General features: G+C 51.3%; 1 protein-coding gene across 6 annotated transcripts; it reads left to right on the forward strand.

The window, feature by feature from the left end:
- Window positions 1–23,603, forward strand: MED12 (mediator complex subunit 12). 6 transcript variants are annotated; one of them, XM_074391944.1, is made up of 46 exons: window positions 127–312; window positions 820–924; window positions 1,134–1,325; window positions 1,462–1,621; window positions 2,434–2,615; window positions 2,803–2,913; window positions 3,041–3,295; window positions 3,681–3,827; window positions 3,994–4,093; window positions 4,225–4,361; window positions 4,581–4,712; window positions 5,080–5,206; window positions 5,629–5,858; window positions 6,232–6,312; window positions 6,443–6,613; window positions 6,820–6,964; window positions 7,132–7,182; window positions 7,517–7,635; window positions 7,824–7,967; window positions 8,411–8,574; window positions 8,785–8,916; window positions 9,338–9,565; window positions 9,738–9,882; window positions 10,046–10,166; window positions 10,564–10,665; window positions 10,766–10,879; window positions 11,131–11,306; window positions 11,486–11,665; window positions 13,006–13,077; window positions 13,523–13,653; window positions 13,824–13,985; window positions 14,251–14,362; window positions 14,529–14,618; window positions 15,447–15,556; window positions 15,803–15,932; window positions 16,174–16,341; window positions 17,366–17,740; window positions 17,959–18,109; window positions 18,265–18,470; window positions 18,636–18,713; window positions 18,804–18,858; window positions 18,934–19,021; window positions 21,950–22,172; window positions 22,543–22,680; window positions 23,184–23,265; window positions 23,476–23,603. In XM_074391944.1, exons 1-46 carry the CDS (start codon window positions 214–216, stop codon window positions 23,517–23,519), a joined length of 6,465 nt encoding a protein of 2,154 aa, XP_074248045.1. In that variant the 5' UTR covers window positions 127–213; the 3' UTR covers window positions 23,520–23,603. The 6 variants fall into 6 exon arrangements, with proteins under 6 accessions (XP_074248047.1, XP_074248045.1, XP_074248046.1 ...); XM_074391945.1 differs by having other exon boundaries at window positions 18,265–18,461; XM_074391946.1 differs by having other exon boundaries at window positions 1–312; window positions 18,804–19,021.
- Window positions 23,604–23,613: the final 10 nt, after the last annotated feature.

Raw genomic sequence — 23,613 nt, forward strand, 5'->3', positions numbered from 1 at the left:
CCCCCTCTGCGGTCGGTATTGTCCGATGGTTCCCGGCGTCCCTCGGCTTCCCTCGGTAGTTTCCGGCAATGGTCGAGAGTTTCTAACGTGCCCCCTTGTCTCTCGGCCGCCGTCCTCCCAACCGCCGCCCCCCTTTTCGGCTCCCTCTCCCCCTTCCCACTCCCCCAGTCAGCCTGGCCCTGCTGGTGCCTCCGGCGCTACGGGCTGGTCAAGATGGCGGCCTTCGGAATCTTGAGCTACGAACACCGGCCCCTGAAGCGGCCGCGACTGGGGCCTCCCGATGTTTACCCTCAAGACCCCAAACAGAAGGAGGTGCGTTCGATAATCGGGGCTCTTGAGGAGCCGGGGGCACGCGATCAGCCTAGGAGGAGGCATTGACGGCTGGGAAGGGGGGGCGGGGCGGTTCGGTGGGAGCCAAAGTCCCGAAAGGGGGAAGAGTAAAGTGGGCTGGCGTGGGAGCGCAGGATAGGGGGCGATGGGGGGGTTCCAAGGTATGAGTAGGGGGTGATGTAGGGGTCGCACCAGAGGCACCCTCCTTCACACACACCTCAGAAAGTTGTCTGAGGCAGCTTGGTGGGGTACGGCTGCTCGCAAGAAAAGAGTGATGTTTGAGGGTGCGCTGGGTGGCTGGGAATCATAGTGACCATAGGGGTGAGGGTGGGGTCCAAGTGAATGTAAGGGCCCAGCTGTAAGTAACAATCTGTTCTACACGGAACCCTCCTCCTCCCCTGTCCCCTTGTTCCTTCGCTTCTTCTGCCTTCCTCTCCCACCACCTCCCACTAAGGAAAAACAAAACTAAATGACGCTTTCCTGCCTCAGGATGAACTGACGGCCTTGAATGTAAAACAAGGTTTCAATAACCAGCCTGCTGTCTCTGGGGATGAACATGGCAGTGCCAAGAACATCAACTTCAATCCTGCCAAGGTGAGACAACTCTGCCAGGCTGAAGGAAAAGGCTGGAAGAATCTGAGAAGGAGCAAAGGCCCTGGGTTGGGAAGATTTAAAGGGACAACCTAAGTGGTTGAGTTGACTTCCATGACTTAATGATATCTAATTGGCATTTGCCCATCAAAAGGCAGGACCACCTGTCTGCCCCTTCTTCCCACCCTGAGGTACAGATTTTCTTCCCTCAGATCAGTTCCAACTTCAGCAGCATTATTGCAGAGAAGTTACGTTGTAATACCCTCCCTGACACTGGTCGCAGGAAGCCCCAAGTGAACCAGAAGGACAACTTCTGGCTGGTGACTGCACGATCCCAGAGTGCCATTAACACTTGGTTCACTGACTTGGCTGGCACCAAGCCACTCACGCAACTAGCCAAAAAGGTGAGGTACTTTTTCCTGTCCTTCAGGCCAAGGAGGGAGCATGAGGTACCAAGTACCCTCCTATTCCCATATTAAGCTACATGGGCATCAGCTCATGGGGTTAATAGAGACCTCACTGTTTGCAATGTCCATCCAGGTCCCCATTTTCAGTAAGAAGGAAGAAGTGTTTGGGTACTTAGCCAAATATACAGTGCCTGTGATGCGAGCCGCCTGGCTCATTAAGATGACCTGTGCCTACTATGCAGCAATCTCTGAGACCAAGGTTAAGAAGAGAAATGTCGTTGACCCTTTCACGGGTGAGTAACTCCTAACACGGCTTCAAGGAGTGATAGAGACACCCTTGGAACCATCCCCCTTTTTTTTTTTTTTTTTTTTTTTTTTTTTTTTTTTTTTGAGACGGAGTTTCGCTCTTGTTACCCAGGCTGGAGTGCAATGGGGCAATCTCGGCTCACCGCAAACTCCACCTCCTGGGTTCAGGCAATTCTCCTGCCTCAGCCTCCTGAGTAGCTGGGATTACAGGCACGCGCCACCATGCCCAGCTAATTTTTTGTATTTTTAGTAGAGACGGGGTTTCACCATGTTGACCAGGATGGTCTCGATCTCTTGACCTCGTGATCCACCCGCCTCGGCCTCCCAAAGTGCTGGGATGACAGGCGTGAGCCACCACGCCCGGCCACCATCCCCCTTCTTAATCTAGATCCCTTGTTTCTGCTTGTTTCTTGCATTCGCTTGATCAGTAAACACTGAGAAATTGGAGTATCTACTTTAGGCATTTACTGGGCTACAAAGATGTCCAGTGTATAATCTCTGCCCCCAGGATACTGGTAGTCTAGTAGGGCTGCTAAGACATATGTACAAATAACAATCAAATATAGAAAGTGGTGAATGTCAAGCCAGGAGGCAGAAGGTTCTTTGAGTGGACAGAAAGATTACTTTCTTATGGGGATACCTGGGAAGGCTTTAGGAAGGTGGGATTTGACTAGAGACTAAAAGGATGAATCACATTTACAAATACGGTGATTGGGGGTGGAAGTAAGGTATTCTAAGTAGAAGGATATTCTAAGCAGAAGGATAGTATCAAATAGCCCTTTTCCCCTCTTTCCTCCAGAATGGACTCAGATCATCACCAAGTACTTATGGGAGCAGCTACAGAAGATGGCTGAATACTACCGGCCAGGGCCTGCAGGAAGTGGGGGCTGTGGTTCCACGATAGGGCCCTTGCCCCATGATGTAGAGGTGGCAATCCGGCAGTGGGATTACAACGAGAAGCTGGCCATGTTCATGTTTCAGGTAGGGAGTAGGGCATGTTGTATGGGGCATTGGGTTGAGCATGAACTTATACTCTGCCAGCAGAGAACAGAATCTGCCTGCCACCTTGCCCCAGTTGTGGTTCTCTTCATCTTTTCATTTACTTTATCTGCCTCATCTGTAATAGTCCCGTGTTGAGCTACTACACTTCCCTCCCTGGTACCCATAGGATGGAATGCTGGACAGACATGAGTTCCTGACCTGGGTGCTTGAGTGTTTTGAGAAAATTCGCCCTGGAGAGGATGAATTGCTTAAACTGCTGCTGCCCCTGCTTCTCCGAGTAAGGCTTGGAATTTTGGTGGGGGTGGGTGGGCAGGGGGAGTCCAGGAAGGATTTGAGGAAGAATAAAATATTAGAGCAGGGTCCCCTGGGGAGAACTAGGGGCTCTGATGGTCCTGTCTTCGCAGTACTCTGGGGAATTCGTTCAGTCTGCGTACCTGTCCCGCCGCCTTGCCTATTTCTGTACACGGAGACTGGCCCTGCAGCTGGATGGTGTGAGCAGTCACTCGTCTCATGTTATATCTGCTCAGTCAACAAGCACTCTACCCACCACCCCTGCTCCTCAGCCCCCATCTAGCAGCACACCCTCGACTCCCTTTAGTGACCTGCTTATGTGCCCTCAGCACCGGCCCCTGGTTTTTGGCCTCAGCTGTATCCTGCAGGTAGGTACTAGGCAGGCCCAAGAAAGCATTGAGAGATAACTTGAGAAGAATCAGGTGCCCGTTCCAGAGAATAGGGGTAATTTCAAATTGGATATAGGAGTAGGTGCTGAGTACTTGTTTTGAGGTAGTTGTTTCTTGGTAATGGGGTATTAGTTCCCTTTGGGGGTTTTGACCAGCCTCTCTCGCTCCCTTCCAGGGCTAAATAGTGGGCCCAACGCCTTTTAGGAAAGTGGGTGAAGGGAGGGGATCAGGGGTAGAGTGATCTGGGTCTTGGGGACCCAGTCAGAAAACTTTGGATCTGAAATCTACGGGTTGGGTCTTAGCATGGGATTCCAGAGAGGCAGCCATGGTGAATGAGTTGGACTTAGCTGTTTCTGTCTGGCAGACCATCCTCCTGTGTTGTCCTAGTGCCTTGGTTTGGCACTACTCACTGACTGATAGCAGAATTAAGACCGGCTCACCACTTGACCACTTGCCTATTGCCCCCTCCAACCTGCCCATGCCAGAGGGTAACAGTGCCTTCACTCAGCAGGTATGTCTGACCACTAGTCTGGTACTCTCAGATTGGGGTATGAGGCTAAATTATTTTCTCTTTCAGAAATAGTGATTTGGAGTCTGGTACTATTCTTCTAGCCTGGGACTCTGGCCTTTTGTACGCCTTGGTACATCCTTAATAGCCTTCCTTTTGAATATCGCAGGTCCGTGCAAAGTTGCGGGAGATCGAGCAGCAGATCAAGGAGCGGGGACAGGCAGTTGAAGTTCGCTGGTCCTTTGATAAGTGCCAGGAAGCTACTGCAGGTATGTGTCAGAAAACAGATAACAGGAAGTATGTTTGAGGAAAGGATCGGAGATAGTAAGGACATGTAGATCTGAGAGCCAGAATGCACCAGGCCTCTGGTTCAGTCCCCTTTACCTCGTTTCCTCCTTAGGCTTCACCATTGGACGGGTACTGCATACTTTGGAAGTGCTGGATAGCCATAGTTTTGAGCGCTCTGACTTCAGCAACTCTCTTGACTCCCTTTGTAACCGAATCTTTGGATTGGGGCCTAGCAAGGATGGGCATGAGGTAAGCAAGAAGCAGAATAGAAGGAGCAAAAAACATCGCAAGGTCAATAACATGTATGAGGGTAAGTCATGGTGAGGCACTGTAACCAGAGCATTTCTGCAGAAATGGTCTCACTGGGTCCAGGATGTTTTATGATGGGGCACAGTCTTTAGGAAATTGGAACTCAGTTCTTTGTCCCTACCCCTACCTTACTCCTCCCTGTCTTCCTTTGGTCTCCAGATCTCCTCAGATGATGATGCTGTGGTGTCATTGCTATGCGAATGGGCTGTCAGCTGCAAGCGTTCTGGTCGGCATCGTGCTATGGTGGTAGCCAAGCTCCTCGAGAAGAGACAGGCAGAGATTGAGGCTGAGGTTAGAGGGCAGAGATAGGAGAACAAGACTGGCCAGTGGCAAGAAATTTAACTGGGGTTGGAGACTGAGAGATTGAGGTGGTAGAGGGACCAGAGTTGAAGGTACGAGAACAGAGTAAAGAAGTGGAAGAGAACCTAAAGGCGAAGTTAGGATGTGAGGCAAAAGTAGAGAGGAGCGGATTGTTGTCAAAGTTAGAGATGACATCAAGGCTTCAGTTAGGAGGCGGGAAAGAAAATGGAGGTCAGCGGGGGAGTGAAGGTGAAAAGCGTGGGGTAGAGGTCAAGCAGGTGATAGTTTAAGGCTTACACATTGAGGAGTGAGGAAGCAGGTAAAAGTCAGTTCTACAATTTGTTCTGTCATCTTGCAGCGTTGTGGAGAATCAGAAGCAGCAGATGAGAAAGGTTCCATCGCCTCTGGCTCCCTTTCTGCTCCCAGTGCTCCCATCTTCCAGGATGTCCTCCTGCAGTTTCTGGATACACAGGCTCCCATGCTGAGTACGGAACCCTGCCACCCTCTAGTTACATCTGTCTAGACTCAGTTAGCCACAACTGTCATTAGAAATCATAATTCATGGCCCTTTGGTCTGTATTTCTCTCTTGGGCTCTATGCAGAATGACTTTTAGATGGAGTTCTAATTATTCTCTTTAACTGACCATCTTACATTTAAACAGAATAGAGAAATACAGAGAAGGATAAAAACAAGAGCTTGTGATTGAAGCATTTTCACTGCATAAATTGCAGCAAAGTTGATACATTCCTTTCTGAGATGGTGTGTGGGGCAACCAACCACACTTTGTCCCTCGATGTTTCTGAGATTTTTATTTGGCCACTCCTGTTTTTGCCTTAGGTGTGTTCTCTCTTTTGGCCCACGTTTTTGTGTTCTCCTAACTCATCTTTCCTCATTCCCTTCCTCCAGCGGACCCCCGAAGTGAGAGTGAGCGGGTGGAATTCTTTAACTTAGTACTGCTGTTCTGTGAACTGATTCGACATGATGTTTTCTCCCACAACATGTATACTTGCACTCTCATCTCCCGAGGGGACCTTGCCTTTGGAGCCCCTGGTCCCCGGCCTCCCTCCCCCTTTGATGATCCTGCCGATGACCCAGAGCGCAAGGAGGCTGAAGGCAGCAGCAGCAGCAAGCTGGAAGTGAGTGGGCTTTTCCCTGCCATAGGTCGTTTCTTCTGACATTTCCATCTTCATGGCCCCCAGAGGCCTCTGAGAGCCTCTTTTGCCTGGGGGTGGGGGGTAGTATTTTCTTAGGACTTGGTGATTGAGCAAGCACTCTCACATCGGTTGTTGCATCGACTCCTCCCATCAGCCCCGTGAGGTACTCTTATCACTATTTTTAAGCTGAAGGAAGTGGAGGCCTATACTGGTTAAGTGATTGCATGAGGCTTGACTCCAGATCCTGTGCTTTCCCCAATCTGGTCTTCTCTCCAATTCCCTCATGAAGTTTTCTAGATGGTGGGAGCCACTCCCTAAGGGTTAAAGCAACTTCGCATATGTTCTATGTCCTCAGGATCCAGGGCTCTCAGAATCTATGGACATTGACCCTGGTTCCAGTGTGCTCTTTGAGGATATGGAGAAGCCTGATTTTTCAGTAAGTTCAATCCTGAGCGTGGCGGAATCTGGCTCCTTGGATCTTCCATTATTTCTGCTTTTGGCATTTCGTTATGCCCTCTCATCCCCTTTCCTTCTTCTCATGTTCTGCCTTCTTACCTTTCTCTCAGTTGTTTTCCCCCACTATGCCCTGTGAAGGGAAGGGCAGTCCATCCCCTGAGAAGCCAGATGTTGAGAAGGAGGTGAAGCCTCCACCCAAGGAGAAGATCGAAGGGACCCTTGGGGTTCTTTACGACCAGCCCCGACATGTGCAGTATGCCACCCACTTTCCCATCCCCCAGGTACTCTTCCCCAGCACGTTGTGATGATCTGTTTTGAACCCAGATTTCTGTCCAAGGAATTTCCTGAGGGGTTGGAGCTGTTCCTGAGGATGTCAGTTGGGAAAGGAAAGGGGCTTGAGCATGTGAATGCTGAGGGATGTGGAGCATGATTTCAAGAGGCGGGAAGGAGATGAGTGCTGGAGTCTGACGGTGCTGCTGGGATGCAGGAGGAGTCATGCAGCCATGAGTGCAACCAGCGGTTGGTCGTACTGTTTGGGGTGGGAAAGCAGCGAGATGATGCCCGCCATGCCATCAAGAAAATCACCAAGGATATCCTGAAGGTTCTGAACCGCAAGGGGACAGCAGAAACTGGTGGGTTTTAGGCTCCTTAAACAGATCTCCCCCAGAGAGTGCCCTAGTCAGTCTTCCCTTCCCCAGCATAGGGAACTCCCCAGTCATGTCCCAATGTCCTGTCTCTTGGAGTCTCCTGAGAGCTCTAGTCCTTTTGAAACTTCCCCCCTCATTCCCCCCCTCTACAGACCAGCTTGCTCCTATTGTGCCTCTGAATCCTGGAGACCTGACATTCTTAGGTACCTCACAGTAAGCCCCATACTGCCCTCCCTCCCTCTCCCTTCCCTCCCTCAACCTAGCACCTCCCTGTACATATTCCTCTAAGGTCCACATAGTCTGTGGTCCTCTAAACCTTTGTTTCACTGTCCCTTTCCCTTCATCCCTCCCCCATCCCTTCCTTGACCCTCCCTTCCCGGCTTCCCTCTTCTTTCCCTCCCTCCCTCCCTCCTTCCCTGTCTCCCTCCCTCCCTCCCTCCCACCCTCCCATAGCCTTCTCTCTATCCCCTCCTCCCCACCCCTAGTCAACTAGTTATCTTCCCTGTCTTGACTGATCCCTTTCAAATGTCCCCTCAGGTGGGGAGGATGGGCAGAAGCGGCGACGCAACCGGCCTGAAGCCTTCCCCACTGCTGAAGATATCTTTGCTAAGTTCCAGCACCTTTCACATTATGACCAACACCAGGTCACGGCTCAGGTGTGGGCCTAAGCCCAGCCCCTTTCCCACATTCTGGCCTCCTGTCCTGTTTTCTTTTCTTCCCTATCTTCTCCCCGCTAGGCAGGCTAAGCCTCCTGGTCTCATCCCCCTCCATTGTCATCCTTTCCTGCTTCCCTGGTTCTTCCTTCCTCTCTCCACTCCCGTCTCACTCCTACTGCCCTTATCAGGTCTCTCGGAATGTTCTGGAGCAGATCACGAGCTTTGCCCTTGGCATGTCATACCACTTGCCTCTGGTGCAGCATGTGCAGTTCATCTTTGACCTCATGGAATATTCACTCAGCATCAGTGGCCTCATCGACTTTGCCATTCAGGTGGGGAAGTTGGGGAGATGAGGGTGGAGGAAGGAGTTCATGCCATGTAGGGGCTACAGAGGGTCATAAGGACAGGGGTAGAGGCTCCAGCCAGTTTCCCAGGCTATTTGGAGGGGGAGAACAACTAGCACGGGGGGAGTGGAACATGAGCTAAGGCTGCAGGAATAGAGACTTAAGTGCTCCCTGGGGAGGCCAAGAGGCAGATGAGAGCATTGGGGAGATCATCCTTCCACTGTGGAGTTCATAGAACTGTATCCTGGTTGCTGATTAGAGGTGTTGTTGATAGAATAAAGGACTGTGGCATAGGGTAACAGGCCCTTCTATCCTGAGGTGGCTCCAGCAGGAAGGGGCTCAGGCCCGGCCTTGCCGGCGTCCCTACAAGAAGGTGGGTTCTATGTAACATGAGGGACCTCTGCATTTCTCACCCCCGTTCACTCTGCTAGCTGCTGAATGAACTGAGTGTAGTCGAGGCTGAGCTGCTTCTCAAATCCTCGGATCTGGTGGGCAGCTACACTACCAGCCTGTGCCTGTGCATTGTGGCTGTCCTGCGGCACTATCATGCCTGCCTCATCCTCAACCAGGACCAGATGGCACAGGTCTTTGAGGGGTAAGCAGGGCTTCGGAATGACTGAAACACACAAGGCTCTGGCAAATGCCGGTGGAAGTGGCCTAGGAAGAGCATGCACTTCCTCCCACTCTGGGGAAGTGCCTGCTGCTCAGGTGGGAAAGGAATGGTATTTTTTCCCAGACGCTTGAATCTGTTTCAGGGGGCCCACATACCGTCTGCTGACCCTCCCAACCTTGCTTCTTCATGCAGGCTGTGTGGTGTCGTGAAGCATGGGATGAACCGGTCCGATGGTTCCTCTGCAGAGCGCTGTATCCTTGCTTATCTCTATGATTTGTACACCTCCTGTAGCCATTTAAAGAACAAATTTGGGGAGCTCTTCAGGTAAGAGAGGTGGAAGGTAAGGGGTAGCGAGTAGGACCTACTCCCTTTTTCCCATGACCACCCAACTCAGAAGGAGAGCATGGCCCGGGACCCTGCTGCCTGTTCAGGGTCATTTATGGACTGTGTCCTGCACGTACTGTTATGTTACTGAGAATGGGCCCTCTTCCTCAGCAGGCTTGCCCCCCCATCTCTGTGGGGCCCACCCTCTTCCCTCTCTTCCTCGTTGCCTTCAGCGGCCCTTGTTCCTTATTCCCATGTGGTTCCTTTCCCGCCCAATCTGTTTTGTCCTATCTCCCTTTTCTTGTCCCAAGATCCTTCATCCCTCACTTTCTTCTTTTTTCTTTTCTCCCCTTTCCTAACCATCCCTCAACCTCAGCAGACCTTCTTCAACACTACTGTTTCCTTTCCTCCATCCCTGCAGTGACTTTTGCTCAAAGGTGAAGAACACTATCTACTGCAACGTGGAGCCATCGGAATCAAATATGCGCTGGGCACCCGAGTTCATGATTGACACTCTAGAGAACCCTGCAGCTCACACTTTCACCTACACGGGGCTAGGCAAGAGTCTTAGTGAGAACCCTGCTAACCGCTACAGCTTTGTCTGCAATGCCCTTATGCACGTCTGTGTGGGGCACCATGATCCCGATAGGTATGGGGCATACCGAGTGAGCAAGGGCACCATGCCCCCACCTGAGATAGGGAGGGCTGAGGTACCCGGGAGGTACTACAACCTTGATTTACTGGGGCAGAGATGAGAAGTTAATGGGTCTGAGGTTTTGTGGAGCAAGGTTTTTCCTGAGGGCATTTGTACTTTTCCCTAGGGTGAATGACATCGCAATCCTGTGTGCAGAGCTGACCGGCTATTGCAAGTCACTGAGTGCAGAATGGCTAGGAGTGCTTAAGGCCTTGTGCTGCTCCTCTAACAACGGCACTTGTGGTTTCAACGACCTCCTTTGCAATGTCGATGTGAGACTTGGGGTGGGGTCTTGCTAGTGGGGCAGTGACCAGGGCAGGGGTCTGGTCATGATCCCCTGACCAGGGACAGAGTTCCATAGAGTGGAGGCACACGGCTTTGAGTGGGTGCCTCTCTCTACACTGAGTCGTGTTGTCTGTCTGCTTTTTCCTCCAGGTCAGTGACCTGTCTTTTCATGATTCGTTGGCTACTTTTGTTGCCATCCTCATCGCTCGGCAGTGTTTGCTCCTGGAGGATCTGATTCGCTGTGCTGCCATCCCTTCACTCCTTAATGCTGGTGAACTACCAATCTGTAACCCCTAGCATTTCTAGGCCTCAAATTTCCATACATACTAGACGGCCATCCTCTCATTGTTCACTGTGGGAGACCTTGCAGCAGCTCCCTGGCCTTCCCAAGAAGGCCAGTGCTTTGGTATGCTGAAGGCTAGAAGGAACCTGTTTTTTTAAACCCTGGATTTGCAGCCCTGACCTTTCCAAGTTCTGACCCTTCAGCTGCGTAACAGTTCTCTGCTCTACCTCGCCTTCACTGTTATCTTGCTTTTTCGCCTTTCACTTTACCTCATCTTCTCTCCTATGCCCTTGCCATACACTTGCATGCATGCAGGCATGCACACACATAAACCCACATGCAGTTCAGCTTCATCCGTCCCAGATCTGTTTTGTCTTCCTTTTAGCTTGTAGTGAACAGGACTCTGAACCAGGTGCCAGACTTACCTGCCGCATCCTCCTTCACCTTTTCAAGACACCACAGCTCAATCCTTGCCAGTCTGATGGAAGTAAGTAACCCTGATCTGAACCAGCCAACAGTAGAAAGTGTGGCTCCCTTGCCCCTGTGGATTCTGCTTCTGCTTCCCCTGACTTCATCGCCTTCCCCAGACAAGCCTACAGTAGGAATCCGCTCCTCCTGTGACCGCCACCTGCTGGCTGCCTCCCAGAACCGCATCGTGGATGGAGCTGTGTTTGCTGTTCTCAAGGCTGTGTTTGTACTTGGTATGGGGGTAGGAAGGGAGTGGTGCCAGAAGTGTGTATAGGGTGGAGTGCCAGCTAAACTACAAGGGACAGTCTTTCTCCCTCCTGAAGGTGGTCTCTCTGACCTTTTGGAAGGAGGGGAGGGAAAGAAGTATATTTCTGTCCCATAGGGCAGGATTTGGGGTGTTTCTGCCTCTGTGGGCCCAGGGTGGGTCTCCACACAGTGTTCCAATCTCACTCTGCCCTCCCTATCTCCCACCCGTGAACCACAGGGGATGCAGAACTGAAGGGTTCGGGCTTCACTGTGACAGGAGGAACAGAAGAACTTCCAGAGGAGGAGGGAGGAGGTGGCAGTGGCGGTCGGAGGCAGGGTGGCCGCAACATCTCTGTGGAGACAGCCAGTCTGGATGTCTATGCCAAGTACGTGCTGCGCAGCATCTGCCAACAGGTCAGTCTCACCTTCCTCCCACACCTCCTAAATGCCTCTGTGTAATATAGTCCTGTTTCCAGCCCGTGATCACACCACCTCCCTACTATACATTGTGTCCCTTACCAATTCCAGCCCATCCCCCATACTGCTAACCCCCTCACCGGTTGCTCCCAGTCCCTGATTGTCAGCTTTCTCAGGAATGGGTAGGAGAACGTTGCCTTAAGTCACTGTGTGAGGACAGCAATGACCTGCAAGACCCAGTGTTGAGTAGTGCCCAGGCACAGCGCCTCATGCAGCTCATCTGCTACCCACATCGACTCCTGGACAATGAGGATGGGGAAAACCCCCAGCGACAGCGCATAAAGCGCATTCTCCAGGTAGACCAAGGCCATGGGGGCCGTGGAGGAAGCAATGGGCCCAATCTGGGGAGAAACAATAGGAACCTTGAGAAAAGGAGAGGGAGAGTTAAGTAGAGAGGAAGACGAACAAGGATGTAGGGGAGGGGAGGAGTAGTGAGAGAAACAGCTCCAGCATGGGCTGAGGAGTAAGTCCAATATGGTCTAGACTCCAGAGTGAGAGTGTTATGTGAGGGCACAGCTATCTGGAGTGAATCTAGCTTATCAGTGGGAAGCATAGCATTTGGGGGGCCTAGGTGTGGGCCTTGTATATTTGGCATTTTGGCCATGGCTCAGGAACTGAATAGTAGTAGCTACTAATTGCTGAGCACATGCTTTGTGCCAGGTACTGTGCTAGGCACTTGCACACATTTCCTCACTTAATCTTTATGACCTATGAAGTAGGTGAGTGTCCCTGTTTGACTGATGAGGAAACTGAGGCTTGAAGAGGTTAAGTAACTTGTCCAAGGTCACATAGCTGATAGGTTTAGAGTCAGTATTTGAGCCCAGACATGTCTGTGCACTTTCCACTTCACATTGCCCCACATCTTCAGATGACTGGAGAGTAGCAAAATAAAGCTGTTGAGGAAAAGCTGAAGGAATAAGGTCTCCAACCCAGAACAGATAGGGCTGAAGAGAGATTAGCTAACAGTGGCCTTCTAGTCTCTACAGGACTTTGAGAGATTGTCTTATAAAGGTCCTGTCAGGGACTTTCAGCAGCTGGTGTAAAACGAGAGGAGTAGGCTTCAACTTAAACATCAAGGGTTTCAAGGTTAAGCATTAAGCAGAACTTCCTGATATAAAGGGATGGGAAAGATGTGAAATCTTTTCTGAACCATTTTAAAAATTGGAAAGATTTTCAACTAGTTTGGACTATTTTCATGTATTCTCTCTTTTTTTTTTTTTTTTTTTTTTTTTTTTGAGACGAGTCTTGTTCTTGTCGCCCAGGCTGGAGTGCAGTGGCACAATCTCAGCTCACTGCAACCTCCATCTCCCAGGTGCAAGTGATTCTCCTGCCTCAGCCTCCTGAGTAACTGGGATTACAGGCACCTGCCACCATGCCTGGCTAATTTTTTTATTTTTGATAGAGATGGGGTTTCACCATGTTGGCCAGGCTGGTCTTGAACTCCTGACCTCAGGCAATCCACCCACCTCAGCCTCCCTAAATGTAGTTGTTCTTAAAGATGGGGACATAGAGGGGTCTCTCAGACCTCCAGGAGTCTTTGATTCAATGTTGCGGGAGATCGGGAATTGACCTCAGGTTGGTGGGTAGCTGGGGGTAACAGATGATGACTAGTCTGGATGTGGGGCTTCTATCACAGAACTTGGACCAGTGGACCATGCGCCAGTCTTCCTTGGAGCTGCAGCTCATGATCAAGCAGACCCCCAACAATGTAAGTAGTACCTGGACCCTCCCTTTCCTGTGCTCATATTCAACTCCTTGTGTCGGGGAGGCAGTCCACCACAGAACCTAGATCTTACCCTTGGGCTCTTGAGCTGAGAGATAAGAGGGGATGGGAAAATGGTGAACAAGTGGAGCTGTTGATAAGGGAAATGGGTTGGGAGTGTTGGAGCTCTGAGCTGTGGGGAAACTTGGTGGTGGTGGTAGAGCCTGTTTCTGTGGCCACAGATGTAAGGATATATGTAAAGGAGAAGACAGTGAGGAATTAGAGAAATACGGAGGTACTAGACGGCATGATTCCCAACAGATTTGGGTTCCTACCTCCCCATCAACCTCCACCAGTGCTATCCTCCCTCATCTCCCATCTCTCCTACCATCCGCTTTCCTTCACCCCGAGCTACCTATTTTAGCACTTCTGTGCCTTTCATCCTCCCCAGGAGATGAACTCCCTCTTGGAGAACATCGCTAAGGCCACAATCGAGGTTTTCCAACAGTCAGCAGAGACAGGGTCATCTGGAAACACTGCAAGCAACATGCCCAGCAGCAGCAAGACCAAGCCTGTGCTCAGGTCAGATAGAAACATGTTGGGGCCCGTCCCCTTAGAAGTTTCTCTGCTGGTAGCATGAGTGATGTCAGCTGCATGGAGATGCCGGCATGTCTATGAGGGAAAGGAGAGGGCGGATTGTTCCAGCCTTGCCTGGCTCCCCTGTGACCCTGTGTCCGCTGTCTGTTCTCCAGCTCTCTAGAGCGCTCTGGTGTATGGCTGGTGGCCCCTCTCATTGCTAAACTGCCCACCTCAGTCCAGGGACATGTGTTAAAGGCTGCTGGGGAGGAATTGGAGAAGGGTCAGCACCTGGGTTCCTCTTCACGCAAAGAACGTGATCGACAAAAGCAGAAGAGGTAAAGGGGCTTAGGGAGTGGGCCAAGATAGAGGAGTAGAAAGGAGAGGAGGCAGGCCCAGGGAGGAGTAAAACTGGGATGGAGGAGAAGCATAATAGGAAAGTGGAAAATCAGAGGATAAAAGTGGGTATGGCTGAGCAAGTGGCTATATCTTGAGAGTAGAGTCTGGGGCTTGGAGGAATGAGGTTGGAAGTTGCCTGACTCCCAACCCACAGTCTTCTCCCCTCCCCTTCTTTCCTCTTCTCTTTTCTCCTCCTGTCTCTAGTATGTCCCTGTTGAGCCAGCAGCCCTTCTTATCGCTGGTGCTGACATGTCTGAAAGGGCAGGATGAACAACGCGAGGGACTCCTTACCTCCCTCTACAGCCAGGTGCACCAGGTACAGATCTCTGGGCCATGGAGGTGGGCAGGAGGGTGGGGAAGGATGCACCTAAGGGGCTATTCTGTACTTGGAAACTGCAGTACTTTCTGATAAACATATTGGCTGCTTTGGGATGGAAGCACAAAGATCCCTGAACTGCATGTTTTATTTGTTTCTATTCTAGATTGTGAATAATTGGCGAGATGACCAGTACTTAGATGATTGCAAACCAAAGCAGCTCATGCATGAGGCACTCAAACTTCGGCTCAACCTGGTGAGAAGGCCAGCTAGGGAGAAGAAGGAAGAGGGTAGGACTGGAAATGTGGAATACGAAAGCCTCAGGTTGTAGAGAACAGAGGTGAGGATAGAGGCTCCAGGCTCCAGGTTATTTTTTATTTTTATTTTTTTGGAGACGGAGTCTCACTCTGTCACCCAAGCTGGAGTACAGGGGCGCCATCTCAGCTCACTGCAACCTCCACCTCCCGGATTCAAGCGATTCTTGTGCCTCAGCCTCCCGAGTAGCTGGGATTACAGGCATGTGCCACCACGCCCAGCTATTTTTTGTATATTTAGTAGAGACGGGGTTTCACCGTGCTGGCCAGGCTGGTCTTGAACTACTGACTTCAGGTGATCCACCCACCTCGGCCTCCCAAAGTGCTGGGATTATAGGCGTGAGCCACCGTGCCCAGCCTGAGTCTTGAAGTAATTAACCCTGTGCTCCGAAGGGATGCAGGGACTGAAAGTGGTTAAGGGGGCTGGATCACTGTGGTCATGGTCCAATAGGTTATGTACCCTGGATCCTTGCAGGGACTCTGCCTCAGTATCCTAGATTCTGACTGGGCCCTAGAAGCACTGGAAACCCATAGTGGAATATTGAATGGAATCCTGGAAATCATTCAGTCCAACTCCCATCACTTTCTAAGTATGGAAACAGAGACCCAGAGATGTCAAGAATTCCCTCATTGTTTTGAGGTCATATAGCAAAGCATAGGTTCAACTTGAGCATGAACTCAGGCATCCCAACTCAGATTCGAACTAAGCTTCCCTTACACGCTGGCCTTTGTCCCTGAGCCATCTGACTGACTTGTTGTGGCCTTGGCAGGTGGGGGGCATGTTTGACACGGTGCAGCGCAGCACCCAGCAGACCACAGAGTGGGCCGTGCTCCTCCTAGAGATCATCATCAGCGGCACTGTCGACATGCAGTCCAACAAGTAAAGCATCCCCACCTGCTCCCTGCAGTTTCACACCCAAGAAGGTCCCCCTACCTCCACGCCAAGTGGACCCACTGAGATTGGTGTGGCTGTTACTGTGGACTCCATGGCCCTGGGCTCCCCATATGGTTTTTGTGCTCTCCGGGTGACATATTAAGCACCTCTCCCTGCTCATGTCCTTTGCTGACGCCTTTTTCTGTCTTCACCTCTTTCTTCTCTGGCTTTCTCCCTGGCTTCCTGTCTCAGTGAGCTCTTCACTACTGTGTTGGACATGCTGAGCGTGCTCATCAACGGGACACTGGCTGCAGACATGTCTAGCATCTCCCAAGGTAGCATGGAGGAAAACAAGCGTGCATACATGAACTTGGCGAAGAAGCTGCAGGTGAGCAGAGGACGCAGGGACAAGGTTCGCAGGTACCGGAATCTGCTGTCCAGCCTCAGGAACTTGGTTCTAGCTGGAGCCCCCTACCTTTCCTTCTCACGTCTGTCTCCTTTGTTACTCATGCCATGAGCATTTACTGAGTGGGGGTATTCTCTGTGCCAGGTTCTGTGCTGTCCCCGAGATTTCCCGTCCTTGTTTTTCTGTATCTCTGAACTCTTGTCCCATCTTCCTGTACCTGCAGAAGGAGTTGGGGGAGCGCCAGTCAGACAGTCTGGAAAAGGTTCGCCAGCTGCTGCCGCTGCCCAAGCAGACCCGAGATGTCATCACGTGTGAGCCACAGGGCTCCCTTATCGATACCAAGGGCAACAAGATTGCTGGCTTTGATTCCATCTTCAAGAAGGAGGCATGTTCCATTGTCTGTCCATGTCCCCTGCCTTTTTTCCCCTTTGGGCAAGAACTTTCCCTGCATCAGCTTTGTAGCTCCAACAGACTCATCAGATTCAGGAGCCCATCAGGCTCTGCCGGTGAACACCATCTCTGAGGTTTTGAGCAAATCACTTAACTTTGCTTATATTTCATCTCCATCTTTGGAGTCCCACCCTCTTTCCTTCATCCTGCCCTCACCCTTTAACATGCCACCCATTTCTCAATGCCCTACTCTCCTCTTTTCTCTGCCCCACCTGCCCCATGTCCTACCCCACCCATCTGTCTGGCCGACAGCCCATATCTCTTTTTATTTCTGTTTCTCTCCCTACACCCACCCATCTCTGCACAGTTTTATCTTTTCCCTCTCTGTCAGTTGCAGTATTTGTTGAGTAACCGTAATTATTGTGTATAGTTTAAAACCCAAAGTCTTAACTCCTTCATGTATACATTCTCTTCATTTGTCTTCCTGGCCCATCTGTCTCTTTTCCTCTGTCTCTCTCTCCCTCCCTGTCTGATTCGTTTGCCTTTCTTTGTCTCTCCACCTTTTTGTCTCTCTCTTCCTGTTTCTTTCTCTCTGACTCTTTCTCTGCTTGCCTAAAGGCAGAGTCTCTCCCTGCCTTCCTGTCTCTCTTTCTTGGCTTTCCTTTTTCTGTCTTCCTCTGAATGTCAATCCCTCTTCCTCCCTACTCCCTCTCTGGCTTTCTCCCCCACCCCTTTCTCTCCCAGTCTCAGCTTCTCTCCCCTCTCAAGCCCCCCACCCCCATTTGTTCAGTCTCTCCTGGTCCCGGCTGGCTTCGTCTTGCCCCTCCACACCTCTCCCTGTCCCCCACCCATCACTCTCCCCACATAACTCTCTTCTGCATGTGCATGTATGTCTGTCTTCTTACCATTGCCCCTGAATCTACCTATGACTTTCTTTCTACCCTCTCCTACAAGTGCTTGCAGTCTCTCATCTGTTTTCTAAGTCCCAACAGCTTATTGTTTTTCATTTTCTGGAGCAGGGTCTACAGGTTTCCACCAAACAGAAGCTCTCGCCCTGGGATCTTTTTGAGGGGTTGAAGCCATCAGCACCACTGTCTTGGGGCTGGTTTGGAACAGTCCGGGTGGACCGGCGAGTGGCTCGAGGAGAGGAACAGCAGCGGTTGCTGCTCTACCACACACACCTGAGGCCCCGGCCCCGCGCCTATTACCTGGAGCCACTGCCACTGCCCCCAGAAGATGAGGAGCCCCCTGCTCCTACCCTGCTAGAGCCTGAGAAAAAGGCTCCAGAGCCCCCTAAAACTGACAAACCGGGGGCTGCTCCACCCAGCACTGAGGAACGCAAGAAGAAGTCCACTAAGGGCAAGAAACGCAGCCAGCCAGCTACCAAGACAGAGGTGAGCATCTCCCCGATGACAGTTCTCCCACTGCCTCTCACTTCATGACGCTCTGGTTTCTGGTTTGTGGGAGGGGTGGGGGCGCATAAAGAAGGGGTGCCATTAGAATCATAATAAAAATTAACCATGTACGAATCCAGCTTCTCTTTACCTCATCCTACCCCAGCTCCCCAACCCCACTCAGCTACAACCCACTCACCCCTCTGCCATTCACACAGGACTATGGAATGGGCCCGGGTCGGAGCGGCCCTTATGGTGTGACAGTGCCTCCAGACCTCCTGCACCACCCAAACCCTGGTTCCATAACCCACCTTAACTACAGGCAAGGCTCCATAGGCCTCTACACCCAGAACCAGCCACTACCTGCAGGTGAGTGCCAGCCACTGGGAATGCTGGAGGGACCTACCTGTATACCTCCTGCTCGAAGGATGATGCCATTCCCCTGAGGAGCTGTGGATGTCAAGGACACTGAGCAAGAGACGGAGGGATGAGGAGCCTAGAGGTCAGCCCGCTCTCCTTTCCAGGTGGCCCTCGTGTGGACCCATACCGCCCTGTGCGCTTACCAATGCAGAAGCTGCCCACCCGACCGACTTACCCTGGAGTGCTGCCCACAACCATGACTGGCGTCATGGGCCTAGACCCTTCCTCTTACAAGACCTCTGTGTACCGGCAGCAGCAACCTGCAGTGCCCCAAGGACAGCGCCTTCGCCAACAGCTCCAGGCAAAGATAGTGAGAGGGGCAGTAGGGAGGGCTGTCAGGGAGAGGGGCTTTTGAGGGTCACAGGACTGAGGAGACACTTGGGATCTTCACAAGGACACTCAGGGTGGGAGACACAAGATATGAGATGGCAGCAAGCATTTCCTGAGTTTGAGTTGTTCTTTTTTCTCCCTTTAGCAGAGTCAGGGCATGTTGGGACAATCATCTGTCCATCAGATGACTCCCAGCTCTTCCTACGGTCTGCAGACTTCCCAGGTAAGAGGTTGGGATTGTGAGACTCTGGGAATGAGGCAAGCTGCTCTGCATACTCTCAGCCCTGATTGCATCTCTCCTCCTCCCCTCCAGGGCTATACTCCTTATGTTTCTCATGTGGGATTGCAGCAACACACAGGCCCTGCAGGTACCATGGTGCCCCCCAGCTACTCCAGCCAGCCTTACCAGAGTACCCACCCTTCTACCAATCCTACTCTTGTAGATCCTACCCGCCACCTGCAACAGCGGCCCAGTGGCTATGTGCACCAGCAGGCCCCCACCTATGGACATGGACTGACCTCCACTCAAAGGTACCCAAAGTAGTGGTGAGCTGGAAAGAGACGCGGAGGTATGAGGGAGCATTTGACTTGGGAAAGCCACACCTGAAGGTGATGGGACTTGTCAGAACTTTTGGAGACATCAAGAATACTTATCTGGCCACATAGGCCATAACCACAGAAGTCTCACCCTGGAGACCAATAGTTTCATGTCTACTTCCTTAACAGTTCTTTGAGGCCCAGAGAGGAGAAATTGTTTATCTGACTCAAGAAAAGATCTGGGCTGGGTGTGGTGGCTCGTACCGGTAGTCCCAGCACTTGGGGGCCAAAGTGGGAGAATCAGTTGAGTCCAGGAGTTTGAGACCAGCCTGGGCAACATTGGGAGATCCCATCTCTACCAAAAAAATATTTTTTTTTTTTTTTTGAAACAGTGTCTCACTCCAGTTGCCCAGGCTGGAGTGCCGTGGCACGATCATGGCTCATTGCAGCCTCAACCCCCCAGGCTCAGGTGATCTTCCTACCTCAGCCTCCCAAGTAGCTGGAACTACAGACACACAGCACCACGCCCAGCTAATTTTTTGGATTTTTGGTTGAGATGGGGTTTCGACATGCTGCCCAGGCTGGTCTTGAACTGAGCCACCACACCTGGCCTCCAAAAAAATTTTTTTAATTAGCCAGGCATGGTGGTGCATGCCTGTAGTCCCAGCTACTCAGGATGCAGAGGTGGGAAGATCTCTTGAGCCCAGGAGTTTGAGGCTGCAATGAGCTGTAATCGCACAATGAGCTGAGATTGCGCCACTGCACTCCAGCCTGGGTGACAGAGTAAGACCCTGTAAGAAAAAAATATCTGGAGTTCATAGATTAACTACATGATAAGGAGTCAAAAAGCCAGTACAGGTAGTGAACAGTTGAAGACCAGGAAGGACTAATGAACGAATCCTCCCACCATGGCTAATGTTAGTCAAGCCTTAGCTGAGGCCTCATAACCGTGTTTAGAGACTCTGAAGCTTAGGATTTAGAACACTGCGGAGTGGGATAATTGCCCATTATGTGGCCAGCACTATGCTAGGACTAGGTGAGGTGAGGAAAGATAGCAAAAAAAACCCCAAAATACATAGTTTCTCACTACAAAGTATTTTTACTATAGCTGGGGAGATGAGACTTACAGAAGAACACTGAGAGAACACTCTGAGCAAAGATACAATCAAGTAGGCAGCTGTATGCTGTGAGGTAAAATGCAGATGGAGAAAAAGTACGAGGTAATACCTGTGGGCCTGACTCATCAGAGCAAGTTTCATGAAGAAGGTCAGACTTGAGTTGACCTTTGAAGGATAGCTGTGATTGGGATTTGTGGAGAAGAGAAGAAAGGGTATTCCAGGTAGAGGATGTAATATGAACAAAGACATGGGGACCAGAATGAGTATGGTGTCTGGGGAGAAGGGCTTGGATGGAGCGTAAAATCTGTGCTGGGGAAGACACTGGGGCAGTCACTGGGGCTAGGCTAGGAGGGGGCAGGCTGAGAGATGGCCTTGAATGCTCAGCTGAAGAATTGAGACACAGTCCCAGAAAGGGCTCTTTTGATCAGAAGCGTGATGAGAGGAGTTGGGCACATTGCAAGGCTCCTGTGGAATGAGTGGCTAGGATGCATACTGGAAGGTGCAAGAAGAAAACTTCTGGCGCGGTGGCTTATACTTGTAATCCCAGTACTTTGGGAGGCTGAGGTGGGCGGATCACCCACCACTAAGGTCAGAGTTCGAGACCAGCCTGGCCAACATGGCAAAAACCCATCTCCACTAAAAATACAAAAATCATCTGGGTGTGGTGGTGTGTGCCTGTAATCCAAGCTACTCATGAGGCTGAGGCAGGAGAATCACTTAAACCTGGGAGATGGAGGTTGCAGTGAGCTGAGATCATGCCACTACACTCCAGTCTGGGCAACAGAGTGAGACTTTGTCTCAAAAAAAAAAGGCCGGGCATGGTGGCTCACGCCTATAATCCCAGCACTTTGGGAGGCCGAGGCAGGTGGATCACGAGGTCAAGAGATGGAGACCATCCTGGTTAACATGGTGAAACCCCGTCTCTACTAAAAATACAAAAATTAGCTGGACATGGTGGCACGTACCTGTAGTCCCAGATACTTGGGAGGCTGAGGCAGGAGAATTGCTTGAACCCAGGAGGCGGAGGTTGCGGTGAGCCGAGATTGTGCCACTGCACTCCAGCCTGGGTAACAAGAGTGAAACTCCGTCTCAAAACAAACAACAAAAAAAAGACTGATTCAGCCAATAGACTCTTGCCCTGATACACAGGTATAGTAAAACAACTTGAAATGTTACTGGGAAACAACAACAGCAGCAACAGCAAAAAGCCTCAGTGAATATTTATAGAATGCCTATCTTCTGCTAAGACTGTTTTTCTTTTTTTTTTGAGACGGAGTCTCGCTCTGTCGCCCAGGCTAGAGTGCAGTGGTGCAATCTTGGCTCACTGCAACCTCCACCTCCCAGGTTCAAGAGATTCTCCTGCCTGAGCCTTCCAAGTAGCTGGGATTACAGGCATGCGCCACCATGCTTAGCTAATTTTTTTGTGTTTTTGCTAGAGACGGGGTTTCACCTTGTTGGTCAGGCTGGTCTCGAACTCTTGACCTCAAGTGATCCACCTGCCTCAGCCTCCCAAAGTGCTGGGATTACAAATGTGAGCCACCACACTCAGCCCTGTTTTTCATTTTTGTAAGAGAAAAATAGCTAACGCAGAATTGAAAATTCCTAACCATTAAGGTTATGAGACACTAAAATAGAATATCTTCTTATGCAACTTATTCCCCAGACTGGAAGTCTGGTTAGTGACAAGAAGAATGAATGAAATAACTTGCTAATGTTTCTTTCAGGTCAGGGACCCAGGATTTATACTGACCCCCTCTCCCCCACCTCCTGCACGCCTTGACCTCTGGCCCTCTTGTCTTTGGAGGTTTTCACATCAGACACTGCAGCAGACGCCCATGATAAGTACCATGACTCCAATGAGTGCCCAGGGCGTCCAGACAGGCGTCCGCTCAACAGCCATCCTACCTGAACAGCAGCAGCAGCAGCAGCAACAGCAGCAGCAACAGCAGCAACAGCAGCAGCAGCAACAGCAGCAGCAGCAGCAGCAGTACCACATCCGACAGCAGCAGCAGCAGCAGATCCTGCGGGTAAGGCACTGGGATTGCATCTGGGACGCGGGAACCTGGGGACGGGGAGAGGCACAATTTCTTCCCACGCAGTTACCGAGACTAAACAAGGCAGTGTACCCAAATACCCAGCAGAGCGGCTGGCCTCTAGTGGTGCTGGAGGTTTCCTATCTTCCCCCTTTCTGTTTTCTGGGGGTCATAGAGGGAGAGACTTGGACATTGTCCGCTGGGTACCCTAGAGTTGGTTTCTTTCTGGGCAGCTCTCTGAGAAGGGAAGGTAGTAGACCCCAAGCTCCCTCCCTGCTTCCTCATCCCCTGCCCTCAGCCCTCCAGTTCTGAGTCTTAGCTTCTTCCCTCTGCTCCTTCTGAAGTATCTTTTATGTTCTCATAGCAGCAGCAGCAGCAGCAACAGCAGCAACAGCAGCAGCAGCAGCAACAACAACAGCAACAGCAACAGCAGCAGCAACACCAGCAGCAACAGCAGCAACAGGCGGCTCCTCCCCAACCCCAGCCCCAGTCCCAGCCCCAGGTAGCTGCTGTACTACAGCCCCAGGCTCAGGGACAGCTGCCCAGGTTGGGCACACAGCCAGTGAACTGGGTTAGGGACAGTATGGAATGGGGTAGAGGTGGGAGGCAGGGCATGGCACCCTAAAAAGGGATTGGGAGGCCAGGCGTGGCTCACGCCTGTAATCCCAGTACTTTGGGAGACCAAGGTGGGTGGATCGCTTGAGGTCAGGAGTTCGAGACCAGCCTGGCCAAGATGGTGAAACCCCGTCTCTACTAAAAATACAAAAAAAAAAAAAAAAAAAAAAAATAGCCGGGCATGGTGACAGGCACCTGTAATCCCAGCTACTCGGGAGGCTGAGGCAGAGAATTGCTTGAACCCGGGAGGTGGAGGTTGCAGTGATCAGAGATAGCATCACTGCACTTCAGCCTGGGTGACAGCAAGATTCCGTCTCAAAGAAAAAGGGAGAGGAGGGCGAAGAAAGAGAAAAGTTCGAGTTCAGTCTTCCACTTCCCATTTCCACCCAGTTCCAGCGCCAGGGGCTTCAGCAGACCCAGCAGCAGCAACAGACAGCAGCTTTGGTCCGGCAACTGCAACAACAGCTCTCCAGTAAGCCTGCCTGCCTTCCCCAGGAGAACCCCATGGAATAAATTTAGGGGGTGGGGTGGGCCAAAGTAGCTGAAACGACGGCTTCAGGCCCAGGTTATGAGAAGAGGCATTCCATTCCATCCCCCTCCCTTGATACCTGAACAGCTTTCCTCATGCATACCCATAGCCCTGCCTGGTCTTCCATCCCTGATAATCTCTGGTTTTTCACAGATACCCAGCCACAGCCCAGTACCAACATATTTGGACGCTACTGAGCCACCTGGAGGAACTGCTTGTGCACTGGATGTGGCCCCACCCTTTCCTCTTAATTCCCAATCCCTTTCCTGGGCTAGCACCAGTAGTGGTTGG

This window comes from Saimiri boliviensis, chromosome X, assembly GCF_048565385.1.
Source record: "Saimiri boliviensis isolate mSaiBol1 chromosome X, mSaiBol1.pri, whole genome shotgun sequence".
In the NCBI taxonomy this organism is placed as follows: domain Eukaryota; kingdom Metazoa; phylum Chordata; class Mammalia; order Primates; family Cebidae; genus Saimiri; species Saimiri boliviensis.